Consider the following 18,061-nt stretch of genomic DNA (forward strand, 5'->3'; position numbering starts at 1 on the left):
GTGTGACTGTTGTTTAGCCATCAATTTATACATGAAAATACCACAAAAATGGTGTTACCTTTTGATGTTTTACATTGATTTATTAAAGCATGGAGTAAATATAAAGCTGCAAATACCATTTATTATGTTGATTTTATGGACTTATCGGAGCTTAAGTGACTAATCAGGTGACCTTTCTAAAATGTACTTTACACTTTGCTGTACATTTGTAGGCACCCTTTAGTGGAAACCTTTAATTGTTATATGTTCAATCACTCTAAACATGCTTTACAAACGTTTGGTATGTTCGGGCTGATCACCGAACACAACGATCGCTGAACGTGACACCTTTCACCCTGTGAAAATACACACTGTTTTGAGGTGTGGAAACGATAATAATGCTTGATATTTTACCCTTCCCAGCCCTCACAGAGCACTGAGCAATGGGGGTGATGGTCCCCTCTCTGTCATAGGCCGTGACATCACCTTCAGATCACGAGGTGGGTTTGAATATCTGGAACGACCTGTGTTTGTTAGATCTACGATGGATGTGATGCACTGCTTCATTATGAGTTTTAGTTCGGGGGCCATCCTTTTACTATGTGCACAAGTATGGTGTGTATGCCATCCCCCCACTGCCGTATGCTCCATACATTCTCTGGCATTCCCTCGATCCCTTCACCCAACTATGATCTCCTAAATCTCTTATATCCTGCTTTGCTATGCTTGCTTCTCCTTTGTTTGCTCGCTTTAGCCTTTCCTTCCTTGGCCACCTACTATCTATCTGGAAGGTTCATATTATCACTCTCATTCACAATAGAGGTGCAAATATATGCAATTTTTTTTACAGGACAATTAGCTTGATTCCAGCAAGCAAAGTCGAGGAATTCATTATCGCTGCCGACGTCGTCATTTTTATAAGGACCAAAAAGACTCAGAGGACCCAAAAGACTCAGAAGACCCAAAAGACCCAGAGGACCCAAAATACCCCAAGGATGCAAAAGACCCAAAATACCCCGAGGACTCAAAAGAACCAAAAGAGCCAAAAGAGCCCCAAGACCTGCTCACAAATCACTGCTCACCTTCACTCTTTCATTCCTCTTTTTTTTCTCCACCTTTGGAATAAACTCCCACTCACTCTTCAATCCCATTCTTCCCTCTCGGCCTTCAAAACAGCTGTTCACCACCACCTCCTATCTTCCGCAATCCACAACCACAATCTTTTCTACCACCGTTAATTCACCGCAAACCCACCTTCTTCAAATTTCCTGTCTTCCTTCCCAAAAGTTCCCTGTCGTGTGAGGTCCTGAAAGTCCCTGTGGTGTCCATTTTATATACCCCATGTCCCTTGCCCCATCCCTCTCCCTTCCACAAATCGATCGTCTCTGTTCCTCCCTATTTTGTCCTTCCCTCTCCCGTCCCCCTTGTTGTGCATTGTGTGTTAGCTCTCATACTCGACAATGTATACAAAAAATATATATATTAATAATAATTTTTTTTAAAGACCCAAAACACCCAGAAGACCCAAAAGTTCCCGAGGACCTCAAAGACCCAGAGGACCCAAAAGATCCACAAGACCCCTAAGACTCTGTAGACCCTTTAAGACTACTATAAATGGATCAGGTGTGTGTGTGTGTGTGTGTGTGTGTGTGTGTGTGTGTGTGTGTGTGTGTGTGTGTGTGTGTGTGTGTGTGTGTGTGTGTGTGTGTGTGTGTGTGTGTGTGTGTGTGTGTGTGTGAGAGAGAGAGACATAGACATAGACATAGACATAGACATAGACATAGACATAGACATAGACATAGACATAGACATAGACAGGTTTTTCTAGTGTTCTGATGTGGAATGTGATAGACCAGAATGATCGTCATGACCCCCTGAGTTGATTCGGCTAATTAACTACAAAAAAAATCCATTAGAATTCCCATGTTTTAAACACACATCATGCTAAGGTATATAAAGTGGCTTAATATGTCCTTGTACCATGGCATGGTATTCTAATTACAAAACAAATAACAAAAACAATGATGACATTGCAACAAGGCATATATTAATTAATACTAATAACATTTAAAACAATAATCATAATAGTATCGTATGGCAATAATAATAACGAACAAATAATTCCCACGCTGGCCCCAAGCACATTTGGGCTTGGTGAAAGGCAAGCTAGTGCTTAAGCAGGGAAGCAGGCGGGTATGTAACAAGGCTGTGAAGACCAATGAAAATTTGGTCCATCGGACCACTAGTCTGTTTAAAAGAATCCTTCCTCCCACAGGACATCCCTGACTCCTTTCTGTCCCTCACGGGTTGTTGTCTTGTTTGATTTGATAGACCTGAACCACGTCCCAGCGGCGGAGTTGCACTTTACATCAAGAAATTAATTTCTCACTGTGCTTGTACTGATCTTACACCTCCCAACCCCCAGGAGTACCTATGGCTGTGACTTCCCTCCACCTCCTCCTAATGCTTGTCTTTGTTGTACCATCCTGCAAACAGTGATGACTCCATCTACATCTCTCTCAGACCACATGGACAATCTTTTAACCGCTCATCCCAACTCTCTCTTCTCCTATGTGACAATTTCAATTGTCACGATGATTGGCTGGATGTTGATACCTCTATCACCATCCATGGCACTTCTGCAAAGGACTTCTGTGACTCCATGGGATTGACTCATTCTGTTAGCTTTCCATCCTGTATTTCTCCCAATGGCAAATCCTCCATTCTGGACTTGGTGATGACTAACTTTCCTGCAAATGTCTCTTGCTCTTCCTCTGTTCCAATTGGTTCATCTGATCATATGCTTGTGAAAATCAACATCTCTCTGGCTATTCTCAGAGAGCTGCCTCAATGCTGGCAAGTCTGGCATTTCACTCAGTCAGATGGGCAGGGACTGCAAGTAGCGATCTCTCTTCAAGACTGATCTCCCATATCTACTGCCCCTGATGTTAACTCAGCTTGGGAGTTCTTCCACAGAAACATGCTCTCCATCATGCACAGATTCATCCTATCTCACTTTCAATTATTCTTCCCTTCTTCCTGCCCATGATACACTAAATTCTGGGGTGAGGCAGTTGCGAAGCATGCCTTCACTTCCTGGAAGGAAAATCCAACTGAAGACAATCAACAGTGCATTCCAAAAAGTCCACAACAAGTGTGTGCCCACTTTTAGGAGAGCCAGAAAACAATCTGTCCAACCTGAAGAATGAACTTTCAAACTTGTCTCCCTCCTCGAAGACCTGGTGGCACCTTGTTAAGTCTGTCTCTGGTGTATGCTCCCCTTCCATTGCTTCCCTCTCTTCAAATGTCACCACAGATGAATCTGCCTATGAGAAGACCGAATCCCTCAATTCTGTGTTTGCTTCAAAATCTTGTGGTTTAACCCCTCACTCTCGGTACCCACCCTTCGTTGTCATACCCAACTGCCCCTGGACTCTATATCTTTTGCTCCTGAGAGGTGAAGAAGTTTCTATCAACCTTCGAATCTGACTCTGCAGCTGGACTGGATGGTCTAAACAGCTCTGCTGCTCTAGCACATCTTATCTCTGCCTTTTCATGCTATAATTTACCCTAGGTCATCTTCCATCTGCTTGTAAATCAGCCAACATCACTACATTACATAAAAAGGTACAAAAACGGATCCCTTTAACAACAGACCTATCAGCTTACTTCTACTCATCAGCAAGATCTTGGAATTCATCATCATAATTGATATGAAATCCTTCCTTTTCTCCAACAAATTCATCTCAGATCACCATTCAGACCAAGCCACTCTACCTTGGACATTCTGCTTCTACTCATCCAACAACAGATGGAAGCCCTCAATATCAGACATGAGATCAGGGCCATCTCTCTGGACATGTCTCATGTTTTATATATTGTTACGGCTGTGGAAATTCGCATTACACCATAAAGGGCCTTCAGGTTCAGGTGAGATATCTCTGTAGGTACATGTGTAGTTAGCCCAAACCCGTTGTATAGAGGGAATTTATGTGATCCATTCGGGCTGCGATCCTTCAGTTAGTCGTTTTTATTTCTCTATCTTTTATTTCAAACAAACAAAAACCGCCAACGATGCTGGTGGGCTTTTCCCGCCATTCTTCCCCGCGCTTGGTGTGAAGGAAGGGGGAAGGGCAGCGCGCCGCCGATTGGTGAATGAACAGCGTGAGGCGGTCGGGGTGAGGGAACGCCCCTTTTCGAGAACCCTCTCGAAGGAGGGTGGAGCTGAAAACGGGGTGGAGCGAAGGGCGGAGCCTCACGCTATAAAGGACAAACACGGGCGGGGCGCTCTCTCTCTTCCTCCACTCGCTTCCTCCTCCTCTTCCTCTTCGCTCGTCTGTGTGTCGTTGTTGCTGTTGGTGGTTCATTCGTCTACGAGTTCTTCAGAGAGTTCTCCTAAGAGTCCAGCTGAAGGGAGTTGAGTCGGCGCATCCCCGTCCTGGGCCCTGTCGCCGTCTACAGCGGGAGAGGGCGAGCCTTCTGCCAGGTGCCGGAAGCCCCGTTCGTGGCGCGGAGCAGCTACACGTGCCAGCGTGAGGTGCGAGTCGCAGACCACATCGGGGGAGGCTTGGATTCGAGGTCAAGGACGCGACGCTGGACGACGCGCGCAGGGAAGTCGCAACTTTCTCTTTTCCTTTGGTTTCGTGTAAATGACTGTGGGTGGCGCCTGTCCTTGAAGTAAAACTGGATTAAGTGTTGCCGTGTGTCGGGTTTAGTCGGGACATCTCTTTTGCCTGTGATTGTGTATACGTGCCATTTCTTGACTTGCCTTTGCTTTATTGTACATGATGATTGTGACTGTATACGTGCCTTCCATGCTGGTCTGCGTGTGCCATTAAACGTGCTTGTGTAATTGTTCCCGCTTCGCTTCGTCTCCTTTCCTTTTATTGACTCTCCATCCTGCTTCACGTAAGAGGCTCGTAGCGGGTTTCGAGAACCCGGATAATTAATCGGAACTGTCAAGGCCGACGATAACACCGCTCGGTTATCACTGTAGCACGGAACGGACCGCTTAAGCGGTTCGTGTCCGGAGTCGGCCTGTGGCATGGTATGATCGCCCGGTCGACCACTCGCGCAGGTACTTAGGTAGGTTGAATTTGGCGAGCAACCCTATCCTGCGTGGGTGGGCAATTGGCACGATTGTGGTGAGGTTAAACCCCCACCCGTGACTAGCTCCCGGCGTTGTTCCGAGAGGGTCACGACTGAATTGTCCGTTCCAGTAGGCGAGGCGGCCGCCATTCGAGTCGAGCGGCCGATCGCACGCCGGCGGGCGCGAATTCGCAACAATATATTCTGGCATCCTGCCTTGCTCTCAAAACTCTCTGCCTATAACATCGAAGGCCAACTCCACACATGACTGCATCCCTTAGTTAAGTTACTTTGATAAAGTTAAAATACTTCCTCTACTCTCACAACCAACATATAGCTCTCAACAGAATCCTTTCACCTCCTCTCCCCGTCAAGGCTGGAGTGCCCCCAAGGCAGTGTTCTCGGCCCAGTACTATTCCTGTTCTTCATAAATGATTTCTCTGACTCTGGAAAATCCCCTTTATCTATTTGCTGATGACTCTACTCTCTGCCGTGACATCCCTCATCCTTCTGACAGGCAGGCTGCAGCCTCTTCCCTCTGTTCAGACCTTGCCAAAATCACAAGCTGATCAACACATTGGGAATATGTCTTTCAATACAGACACATCTCACTCTTACAATCTCTCCAAAAGGACCGTTGGACCCCCCCCCCCACATCCCCCAATCCACTTTCTTAACAATCCTGCTGAGGAAGTTCAGTCATTCAAACTCCTGGGTTTCACCATCAGCCATGATCTTTCTTGGACAAACCACATTTCAAAGTTGGCCTCCAAAGCAAGCCGCCGACTGGGCATCCTATGTCGTGCAAAGTCCTTCCTTGGCACTCCTGAATTTCTATCCACCTACAAAGCCTTCATCCACAGGATGATGGAGTACTGTTCTCCCCTCTGGGCTGGCTCCCCTGCCTCACATCTTTCTCAGCTTGACGCCTTGGAAAGCAAGGCTTTCATTATTATTGGAATCTCCCATGATGAAGCTGAATCTATGAAGCTGAGTCACTTTGCCATCGCAGACAGGTCGGTGGTCTCTCTGTCTCCATCCACTTCCCTTCTGGTCTTGCACCCTCTGCTCTTTCTGTGCTTTCTCCCCCCCCCTGCCCCAGGCTTCTGTGAGGCACACACGATCCACCATCAACCTCCTTCTGGTGAAACTACCTAAGTCCAGGCTCACTGCTCACTTCCTCTCATTCCTTCCTCTTTTTTTCCCCACCTGTGGAACCAACATCCACATTATTTTCAATGTCATTCTTCCCTCAAGGTCTTCAAGACAGTTGTTCAGCACAATCTCAGATCGTCCCAAACCCAAAACCATGATCTTTTCTACCCTTGTTAACGCCACCCCAATCCCTCCTCCTTCCAAAACTCCAGTTTTCCCTCCTTGGAGTTTCCTTCTGTATCCATCCTGTCCACCATATCAATCCTCTCCTGCCCTCCCTCCCCATATTCCTCACCACACCCATTATTTGTTCAAGTATCCCTCCAGCTAGGCCTTCAACACTGCTGTTGGTGTTTCCACCCTCTCTCTACTGTTCCTTTTGCGTGCATCTCTCCTGTTCCTTTTGTGCCCTGTTATATCCTGACTCATTCAGTGCACTAGCTCTTCCACGAGCCTCAACTATGCATTCAAAAAAAAAAATGTGTAACTGCCTTTCTGATGTGGTTTAATCGCCCTCTTAACTCAAGAACCTCAGGCAGACATCTTGTCTCTCAACGACACTGAGACACCTGATCTTTTAATGACACTGAGATTGAGGCAATGACACTGAGATCCCATGAATCTTGAGACACTGTCAACTCATGTTATCCCCTCATGCTAACCATGATCCTTTATACTATTAACCCTCTGCTTTGCAGGCCACCGTGTTGCTTCCCCTCCTCTCTCTCTTTATTTTTTTTTCCCGTTCATTCCTTCCTTTGCTTTTCTTGTTGATTGCCACACTATAAGTTTGGTGCCTTTTTCCTCTCTGCCACCTTACCCTTCTATGAGACAAGATGTTGTATAAAAACCCCTTGCCCTTTTCTCCCCAATCCTTCCACAGTTCCCATCATACTACCCACCCACAAACCCCCTTTCCAATTTTCCGAGTGGGTGAGCAACTGTGCTAATCGGTGCTTCCTTCAGTTTTGAATAACTGTACTGTAAAAGTTGTTAATAATTGACCTGAATATGAGTTGTGATTGCATGTTATTGTTCTGCAGGTGAAATTACTTATGACCATGCCTGCCATTTACTGACCCCCCCCCCCCCACTTTCAGCCCTCGCGGTAATTAGCCGGGTGTTTCCTGATCACCGGTGTAGGGTTTTAGCTCCACAGAGAAACACAATTATTTGTGTCTGCTGAACCCAGCCCGTTCATTGTTTGAGCCACTTTTGGCATGGTTTGAATCCACACGGATTAAAACCGACGGAATTCGATTTATATTCGAATCCATCCATCCATTGGGATCATACTCTGTGCAGAGCGCTGGTGCTGCCTTAGCAGTCCCCTTGGCTCTTTGGCACAATCTTGGACGGGTCACCACTCCGACACAGGATACCAGCAAGCTGGCACTCATTTTGCCGACCTCGGAAAGATGACAGGCAGAGTCAACCCCACCTGGTATTAATTCAACAGCTGAGCGGGATTTGAACTCAGGATCCTGGGATCCCAAGCCCACCACCCAAACCATTAAGCCAACACCAGGCATATGATATTCAAATGCTCACCTCTGTTTCCTCATCTCACGATTCTCTCGTCTGTGGAACCGACTTCCCGCGAATATTGACTCGTACTCCTTCCCCCCAGTCCTTCGCGAGTGCTGCCCATTGTCCCCTGAGGATTTCTCCCATTCCCCTCCATGATTGCTTCTGCTCTCATTGACCCCTTCGTACCCTTTCCTTCCTGCCACTTTCTGCCACCCATTCACTCATGTACAGTCTTTGTCTCCCAATGAGTTGGGCAATGAAGTCACATCTTAAATGACTGAGTCACATCTTAAATGACTTAGAGAGGATGCGCAAGTGACTCACAAACAAACAAAGTGTCTCACCCCATCCCCCACCCTTCTCTTGTGCTGTCTACAACCTCCCTTTTGATCCCTCATCAGTCTGTGAATCTGCTTCCCTCTGTCGTTCAGCTCTTCCAGTCGCCCTGATTTTTGTACACAAAATAAATGTAATAAAAGCTTGTTGCTTTCCCTTGTGATGAAAACAAGAACATCAAGTATGTACCAATGACAGGTAACATGTACTTTTCTCATTCTGCATCAATCTTGTTTACAGTCTCAAAGCTGCGAGAAGCTTTTGAGCTGGATTGGAACATGAACAGGTATGTGATTGAATGCAGGAACCATTAAGTGTATTCTCTCATCCAAATACAGCAGGTACCTTCGACTGCTCTCACCAAGTAGCAGTAATCAGAATAATTTGTGTGAAAACTTGTTTACGAGAAGGATGAGTTGGGCAATCGTATTATGCTCAGAGAAATGTATGGCAGCATATAATGATTGCTTTGGCAAGGAAAGGGGACAGTCATTTGTTTGCGTCACACATTAATGGGCAGTGATGTTTGGGGCGATGATTAGCGGGGAAAGGACAACTGGGTCTACGCTCCACCGGTCAGGTGTGGATGGCTGCTCAGTCGAAACATCCTCACAACCCGTTTCTCGTAATTGACTGGATCTTCCTGTGTCCACTCGAGCTGTGTAAGATCTTTTTTGAGATTTTATCGGTGTAGTCTTGTACCTTGTCAATTAGAACATACAAAAAAAATCAAATACCTGTCTGCTGTCTAGTTAAATTTGGGTCACAGACACAAATTGAGCCCTGAAAATAGGTCATGTATGCCTTCTATAACCTCTCTCTTCATCGTAAACGCCATTAAGCATTATGCCTTGTTGCTAACAGTATGTTTAGTGTTTAGTTTTTTCTTTTTCAGAAATGTTTTCCCTTAAAAATTGAGCAATTGACTTAATTTTTGCTTATGACACCATTAAAGTGCTGGAGAAAAAACGTTTAGTGAGCTGTTTAGATCCTCGGTGTTCCTGAGCCAAGAACTGTTGCTTTGGAGGAGATGATGTAATGCCTTTACAGCATAACCTCAAACGTAACCATTCTGTAAAATTGCAAACGTCGCTGTTCTCTTCATCATACCCAGGAAGGAACGGTTATCGAGACGCATGGAGGGTATTGTGAATGAGACCTTGAGGCTTGGAAGTGGTCACCCCCACACACTCCTGCAGTCTGGTCAACAAGGAGACCTAGGACGTGGTGATCAGATTGCTAATGGACTTGGTGAGCTTTTCTGCTTTTACTCCACAACAATTTACTTCCAGTTAATCGAATATATATGCTCATGATTATAGCAGTTTTAACGAAAATGGTTTGTTTGTTTATCACCAGCAAAACCACCCGTCGCTTCACTGATGAGAATGCTAGGAGAGGGGCAGGGGGAGGAGAGAGAGGAAGGTGGGGAGAGAGGGGGGAGGGAGATAGAGAAAGGGGGAGAGAGAGCAGCTGAGGATGGGGAGTGGAGAGAGTGAGGAGGGTGGAGGCATGAGGAGGGAGGGGAGTGAAGAGGAGGAGGGCAGAGGACTGGGGAGAGAGAGAGAGCAGGGGAGAGTGAACAGAGGGAGGGGGAAGCATGGAGGGGTTGGGGAGTGAGAAGGCGGAGGGTAAGAAAGGATGGTGGAAATGAAAGGGGGGAGAGTGTGGATGGAGGGAGGGTTGAGGAAGAATGGGGTGGGAGCAAAAGCAAAGGTACCCAGCATTGCCGGCAATGTCGTGTCCCTCCTCTTGCCACTTCCCTCCTCCCACCCCACCTCACTTCCCTACAGACTCCCACACCTTCACCTCCCTCCTCCTACCCACTCCTCCCTACTCCCACCCCACACATTCTCCTTCCTCCCTCCTTCCACACTACCCCCTCCTCTGGACTACCACTCCTTCCCCACCACAGATGGTGCCTGTTCAAAGGAGTAGTGTCAATAACAAACAAACATCTCATTTGCTTTTCTGTAGAAGATAACATCGCTCCAAGCTCCGAAAGAAATGAAGTAACATCCTAAATTAAAACAGATCACATAAAAAGGGCAAACAATGTGATCTCGTGTTAAAAAAAAAGCAAAACAAAACAAAAATCTCACCAGATGACAATGAGGCACCGCACAACACTATGGGGCCTTTGCAATTTGATCCATCAACCAGTTATGACAAAGGAGAATAGGATGTATTTTTGTTGTAAGCCTGGTGTTAGCTTCGTTAGGGTGGCTGGCTTGGGATCGTATGGTCCAGAGTTTGAGCTCTGTTGGCTGCTGAATTAACACTAGGTGGGGTTGACAGCCTGTCATCCTTCTGAGGTTGGCAAAATGAGTACCAGTGTACTGGTAGAGGGGCACAGCATCAGTCATGCTTGAACAAATTGACAGCTACCTGGCAGCTAAGCTGGCAAATGCAAGAAGAAGATTTTTGTTTTGTTTAGTAGAGTGACAGTGCACGTGCTAGCATGGGGTAGTGCAAGTGACTGAAAACACACACACACACACACACACACACACACACACACACACACACACACACACACACACACAATAAAAATTCAACAGCTTGGTCCATGAACCATACCTTACCGAAGCGGAGATGGATACTTTGAGTCATTGGAGGACTCCATTCCACCTCCTGAAACTTGCAAATGGAGATGACCTACAATACTCAGGCCAGGTCAGGTATGGGAGCATGTGCCAGAGCAGCATGTCGCTGCCTCCACTTTCCGCCGGTACTCCAGGGGCCTCCATCTGGCCATCCCCAGGCAGATGCCTGGCCCATCCCATCTCCTTGAGATGCTAATCAACCTGCTGCAACCACGAGGCACGTGAGTCAAGGATAAATGGCGTTCTGAGGCAGCCATTCAAATGAATGGGGGAAAAGGGAAAAACTTTCTGACTCAAGCTCCAAAAGCCCAAAATAGGAGACTAATTTTCTCCCCACCTATCCCCTTTCCTCCCATACAAGCAAATGTAAAATTGAGACTGATTTTCTCCCCCTCCCATGCAAGCAAATGTAAAATTGAGACTGATTTTCTCCCCCTCCCATATAAACAAATGTAAAATTGACTTATTTTCTCCCCCTCCCATATAAGCAAATGTAAAACAGGAGACTGATTTTCTCCCCTTCCCATACAAGCAAATGTAAAATTGAGACTTGCTGATTAAAGCACTTCTTCCCTTTCATATTTTCATTCCACTCAGAGCGAACCAATGAATGTCCATGTTCCATTTTGGGGAATTACTTAATTTTCCTATTACATTCATCACCATCGAGTATATTCACAAAGATTACTTTGGAACTTGGTTCTTGGTTTAAATGTCTTTGTTGAACAGAAATGAAATGATGAACTTCTCTTAATGCTCTTATTTGACCACCTGAGCCACATATCATTTTGAGATTGTAGTAAATTGTTTTTCCATTGTTCAAATGATAACCATCAAAGTTTTCAGTCCATTCAAGGATATTTTTTTTACTTTACATCCTCCAACTTATTTTGTAATTAAATTTATCCGCTTATTTGTTTTATCTACTTTTACCGTGGTTATTTCTTCAATAAGATTTATTTGATATTTCTCACATTCTTTGTTTCCCATTTAAATACCAAGGCTGATTACATCTCCACTCTTTGGTTTGGTTATTGCTTGGTTCTATCATTTATAAATCAGTAAAAAGATGGCAGTAGCCTGTTAAAATTCCCAACCCAATATCTTAACACATACTTATTACCATAAGGGAGACTATTTATTCCATTCTCTAAAATATATATTTTATCATCAAAAGTTCCTAATGCTTTCTTATTTATCTCTTCTGTATATAATTGATGTTTATCACTTCTTGTTGTATTCATTTTTCTGTACTCTTCCTTCTTTAAGGTTAAACAGTTGTAATCATGTTTAAAGTTTATTGTTTCGTTGATTATATTTTTCTTTATTCCCTTCAGCTTCTTATCACATCTTTCAATGTTATTGTTATCAATATACGTAAAAGCATAAGACTTTAATCTCAATCCTATAAATTCACTCATGACCTTCCCACCCAATTCATCTTTAAACTTACCAATAACGTTTTTATTCTTTGATGAAAACAACACATCACCTGACTTATAATTACTTGTATCATATATATCAATATTGTCAATCATATCCTCATATACATCACTTGTCTTAATTTCTAATATGAAACTATCTGTATCCATATATAACAATGATTCATTATCCTTATACCTTGATTTTAAATTATTATAGTAATAGTCAAACATTAACAACTTTGACAAGTCAAGAATTGATGTTCCAATATAAATAGGTTTATCCATTTCAATACTCTCTTTTTTCAAATTAATAGCACAAAAGTTCTCTGAAAACACCTCTGCTCGTTCAAAACTTGGTCTATTGATTAACTTTGAAGCCTGTTTCCAAGATGTAGCAAGTCTTATGGTTTGTCGATTCCTAACATTTTCCATAGTCTTTCCAAATACAGCATTATTCATTAATTTATAAAAGTCCTTCTTAAAATCTGTTTTTGCTTCTGTTCTCATTTTTGTATTAAAATCAATATACTTCTTTAACCAATGACTTTGTTTAAATTTAAAATTCCAATGAATTTTCCTCACTCTCAACCCAGCAGATAAATATTGTCTCAAGTTCCTTTGATGCAAAACATAACTTTCTTTGTCATTTAATGTTGTAAGTAGTTTTTCTGGAGATTTACCTTTTATATTGAATGACTGTTGGTAATCACTTAACCATTCTTTTCTTGGACTTTCTTTATCAGGGGCATAAGGTAGGTCTTAATGTTTGTGATGAAGTTCTTCTGGATATTTTAAATCAACCTCAAAATAATATCCAACTTCAGCTTCATCCAATTCTTTTTGAGAGGAGACAACAATGTCTTGTAAAACTTTTTCATAATGTTTTTCTTTAACCCATTTAAGTTTTCCATAAGGTAAAGATTGAGACATAGCCCACCCATACAAATTGTTAGCATCATAATACATCAGGTAAGAGTTGTCCTCATTCTTATTATAATCAGGAAGATATTTGTTATTTGCTTTAGCATATCTCTTGGAACATACTTGAGATATTCCTCCTCTTTTAGCCTTCTATATCACTGATTGATTCCAAATTTTGTTTTGTCATTTTTAACATAGCACATCCAAGCCAAATCCGGGGCTGTGTAATCGTGAACGGGGTCTAATCCATAAGAATTTTTATTATGACAGACTGTTCTAAAAGTTTCAAACGCATCGGTCAATAACAACACATCAGTTTTAAGACACAAATCATGATATTCTCCAAGATTCTTTTTATTAAACTTCTCCCAAACCTTTTTAGCTTGGGTATAATCTCCATCAGAAATATGAGTTTTATTCAACTTGCCATATCAACTTTCCCTTGAAGGAAATTGTTTCTTTCAGAGAAGTTAATCATTTTATTTCTGCTCAACAAAGATATTTAGAACAAGAACCAAGTTCTAAAATAATATTTGTGAATATACTCGATAATGATGAATGTAACAGCAAAATTAATTTATTACCTGAAGTAGAACATGATCAAATATTCATTGGCTCTCTCTTTTAATGGAATGAAAGTATAAAAGTAAATCAGTAAGTAATGGGGCAGAGATCGATCTCTTCTTTTGACCCCATGGGCCGAGAGTCGGAGAGTCAGAGGGGGGAGAGAAAATCATTCTCCTCTTTTGACCTGATGGGCCTTGAGCAAGAAAGCTTCCCCTATTAATTTGTATGAGGTTTTTTGGGCCCTGAAACAGTCTCAATTTAACATGAGCTTGTATGGCAGAAAATCATTCTCCTCTTTTTGTCCTGATGGGTCTCGAGTCAGAGAGTTCTCCCTATATATTTGTATGGGGGGGGTGGAGGAATCAGTCTCCTGTTTAGGGGTTTTCGGGATTCAATTCATAGAGTTTTCGCCATTTTCCCCATTCATTTGCATGGATGTATCAGAAACCCCATTAATCTACGACTCATAATGTTGTTATTTGTATGAGAGATGAATTAACAAATGTGTCAAAACATACAAAGAATATTATTATGAACTTAGAAGATAATAATGGGAACGGTTCTCATTGGGTTTGTATTTTTAATAGTCAAGACAAATATTATTTTGATAGTTTTGGTCTTCCACCACCTGTTGAAGTAATAAAATTCTTACAGAATTGTGTTTATCAAACATTTCAAGTCCAATAATTAAATTCCAAGTGTTGTGGTCAATTATGTCTATATGTGTTATTTCAACTCAACAAAAATAAATTTTGTAATGACATTCTTTTTTATCTAATATAAATGACTTATGTTGGTAAAGATGGTTCTATCTATCTTTGGTGTATCCCAAGAACTGAATATTGATTTATCAAATTATTACACAAAGGCACAGGCTCAACGAGAAATATAGCATAGCAAAAAATATGAATATGAAAAATGATTATAAATTAATAAATTATCCAAGCCCGACTGACGCGAATGACTTGGTGAGATTAAGTGATTTATCACAATATATATCCTTAAATAAAATGGCCGTGTATTCCAAAGATACAGAAGTGTTGATTTTATCTCCAGGACATACATAATTCACAGTTCCAATTTAAATAAAATTTCATAAAAAGAGCGTATCGTTTGTATGAGAATAGAACAATGGGGATATGATATGAATGATTTAGGGTATAATTGGTCATTTAAAATTAATCGAGAATACCTGGAACAATTCAATCAGTCTTGTAAAGAAGAATGTTATCCACTTGGTGTTGGGAATGAATTTTGTGGAAGCACGATTAGCAAACAACAAATAAAAGAATTTAATAAGGGTAAGATCAATAATGGTTTTGCCTTAGTATATATCATGAAAACACAAAGAACAGGATTATATATAATAAGTAAGGAAATACAAACTGATTTAGCTATGGGAAGATGGGGAGGTATTTCCTGTCATTATATTAATCTGTCATATATTTCCAATACATAAATGACAGCAAGAAGGCTTCAATAAAATTATCCTTTCTGTGTCCAAGCATACCTTCAAGAAAAGAGTATTCGGTATTTTAATAAATATGTTCTACAACATAAGAATGAGGTATTTTCAATAAACGATTGGGTTTATACTGATGTTTATAAACCAACAACTTTGGATTTAACTAAAATGTTAAATAATGAAAAAAAAATTAAGTTCAGAAAATGCAATGCTCTATTAGAAATTCAGTAGAAATTTTATTGGTTTCCTGTTGTAAAAAAAAAAAAAAATTGGATGCAGGAATAACAATAAATGCTGATGAATATATGTATGATATTCTATATGGGGTGAAAGTGATTCAACGATAGTAAGGGATGAGGAAGGAGTTGAAGAAACTGAGACAAGAGAGAAGGAGGAGAGGGAGGAAAGAGAGAGAATAAATAAATATAAAAATACGGAAACCAGTGAGATTTTGAAAAGATCGAAGGTATTACAGAAAATTAATCAATCTCAATGCAGTGAGGAGGAAAGCAAAGAATTGGCAAGTCTATTAGAAATATTTGCGTCAAGACTTAACATCGGTTTCAGGGAGAAGATATAAACGAGAAAGTGGAGATAAAGAAGAGAAGGAAGGAAAATATTATATTATTGATGATGTTGGTGTGATTGACTTTGATTAAAGTTTTATATTTTTTTTCTTGAGTTAATGGAGGAGAGAGTGAAGACATTTCTGAGTATTCTTTCTTCTTCTTCTTCTTCTTGTTCTTCTTCTTTCGGCTCGCTCCCGTTAGGGGTCGCCACAGCGGATCAACCATCTCCATTTCGCTCTATCCTCCACATCTTCCATTGACACTCCAACCACCCGCATGTCCGCCCTCACCGTATCCATGAACCTCTTCTTTGGCCTTCCTCTTCTCCTCCTGCCTAATGGCTCCATCATCAACATCCTTCTCCTGATATACTCCGCTTCCCTCCTGAGCACATGTCCAAACCATCTCAATCTCGCCTCTCTCACTTTGTCTCCAAACTGTCCTACCTGCGCTGTCCCTCTAATATACTCATTCCTTATCCTGTCCATCCTCGTCACTCCCAACAAGAATCGCAGCATCTTTAACTCTGCCACCTCCAGCTCCGCTTGAATTTCTGAGGATTCTTTATGTCTTAAAAATTAAGATTCAATTGTGCATGTTGGAAACTAAAAAGGTTTTCGCACTCTGTAGGAATTTTTCTCATAAATAAATGAGTTATTGTCTCAAATGTAAAAGGAAAACTAATACTAAAAAATCTCATATTTCAAAAATAAAAATAACAGGGTCATACAAAAAGGCATATGTTCAGTGTGTGGCTCTAAAAAGAGTAAATTTATATCCAAACACAAACGTAGGGGAGATATGCAAAAGTTTTTATCAGGAAGTAAATTTACAACTACTGGAATACCAGGGGAATTCCATCTACCTGGGTATTCTTTCTGTGGTCCAGGAACAAACTTGAATAAAAGATTAGATCAGGGGTCGGGAACGTTTTTGACTCAGAGAGCCATGAAAGCAAAATATTTGGAAATCTATTTCAGTGAGAGCCATATAATATATTTTAAGACTGAATTCAACTAAATGTGAGTATAATAAGCCTTTGAATTTATTTGTTTAAATAATCCCATTAATGGTATAATACTCACCATTAATGGGACTTCTGGTGCTGCATGGATTTGCTGATGGCTTTGTAGTCTGGTTGGTACTTGGTGAGGTTAAGCTTCATGCAAGCATTGAGGCTTTCATCCGTTAGACATGATCGTAGGTTGGACTTGATGTTTTTAAGATGTGAGAATGACTGCTCACATGCATACGTAGATCCAAACAAGGTCAATACAGCAATACTCACACGCTGCAGTGTGAGGTATGTGACAGGAAGCGCGTTCCAAGTTTTGATAATCAGCTGGTCTTCGGGTTGAATTTTTTTTTCATTTCTGTCCACATGTGCTTGCTCGCCAACTCCGCTTTCTGTCGTGCGATTCTTTCCAAATCTTCATTCAGTGACTTGAACTTATTCACCCACATGTCTGAGGCCTTCAGGTCAGCCACTTCTGCTTCAAAATCTCTGACGGAGACACCAGGAATGTAACTCAGGTCGGCTGTGTTCAGTGAACACTCGTTTGGATGGGTGATGAACTTAAAAAGACGAGTGTGCTCACGAAATTCTCCAAAGCGTGCTTTGAATGACTGTAGGAGACTGGATGTGAAGCCAGCTAACTGGTGGAGATCAAAGTTTTGAGTAGGCTCACTTGTGTGCATGCATCTTTAAATTGTCTCAGTTTTTCAAAATGTAGTAAACGACCTGTTTCAAGATCCATGATAAAGAGCTCCAGCTTGTTTTCAAAAGCAAACACGGCTTGTTGAAGGGATAACACTGTATTTCCAATGCCTTGCATTTTCACGTTGAGCTGGTTCAGATGTTCAGTCATATCCACGAGATAGTAAAACTTGAGGAGCCACTCAGTTTGGCTAGCTCAGGATGCTCAATCCCTTTCATTTCAAGGAAAGTCCGGATTTCTTTCAGGCAAGCCGCAAAACGGCTAAGCACCTTCGCTCTTGACAACCAACGCACATTGCTGTGCAAAAGCAGACCGTGATAGTTATTTCCAACTTCATCCAGCAGTGTTTTAAACTGGCGACCATTTAAGGCTCGGGCAACAATAAAGTTGATCACACGAATGACCAGCGACATCACTTCGCCAAGCTGCCCATCACACATCTGAGCACAAAGTGCCTCCTGGTGTAGAATGCAATGGAAACTTAGGATGGGTCTATTTTCATGTTCACGGAGAAGCGCCACAAATCCTTTGTTTTTCCCCACCATACACGGAGCACCATCAGTACACACTGAGATAAGTTTATCCATAGCTAGATTTTTTTTTTCTTGAGCGAACTCCATGAAAGACTTGAATAAATACTCACTTCTTGTGGACCCTTTCATTGGCAGAACAGCAAGACTTTCTTCACACAGTGCATCACCAG

General features: G+C 41.9%; 1 protein-coding gene and 1 long non-coding RNA gene across 18 annotated transcripts in view; one reads left to right on the forward strand and one right to left on the reverse strand.

Moving 5' to 3' along the window:
• The window catches only part of LOC147028201 (supervillin-like), a 196,012-nt gene that overhangs the window by 72,053 nt on the left and 105,898 nt on the right, over positions 1-18,061 (forward strand). For 15 of the 17 annotated variants that reach the window (XR_015057460.1, XM_085878374.1, XM_085878372.1 and 12 more), the window contains 3 exons: positions 403-479; positions 8,329-8,374; positions 9,203-9,339. Coding sequence is in view for 16 of the 17 variants with exons in the window: in XM_085878374.1 (XP_085734500.1) it covers positions 403-479; positions 8,329-8,374; positions 9,203-9,339 (260 nt within the window). In the remaining variant the exon portion in view is untranslated. Of the gene's footprint in view, positions 1-402; positions 480-6,237; positions 7,156-8,328; positions 8,375-9,202; positions 9,340-18,061 lie in introns of those variants that run through there. The other 2 variants (XM_085878376.1, XM_085878380.1) reach the window with 2 other exon arrangements.
• The window catches only part of LOC147028202 (uncharacterized), a 34,071-nt gene continuing 26,227 nt past the window's right edge, over positions 10,218-18,061 (reverse strand). The window contains exon 5 of the long non-coding RNA XR_015057462.1: positions 10,218-10,898. This is a non-coding gene — a long non-coding RNA (uncharacterized LOC147028202). The remainder of the gene's footprint in view (positions 10,899-18,061) is intronic.

Source organism: Eptatretus burgeri, chromosome 4, assembly GCF_056783735.1.
Source record: "Eptatretus burgeri isolate ZD-2024b chromosome 4, Ebu_testis_v1, whole genome shotgun sequence".
Taxonomy (NCBI): domain Eukaryota; kingdom Metazoa; phylum Chordata; class Myxini; order Myxiniformes; family Myxinidae; genus Eptatretus; species Eptatretus burgeri.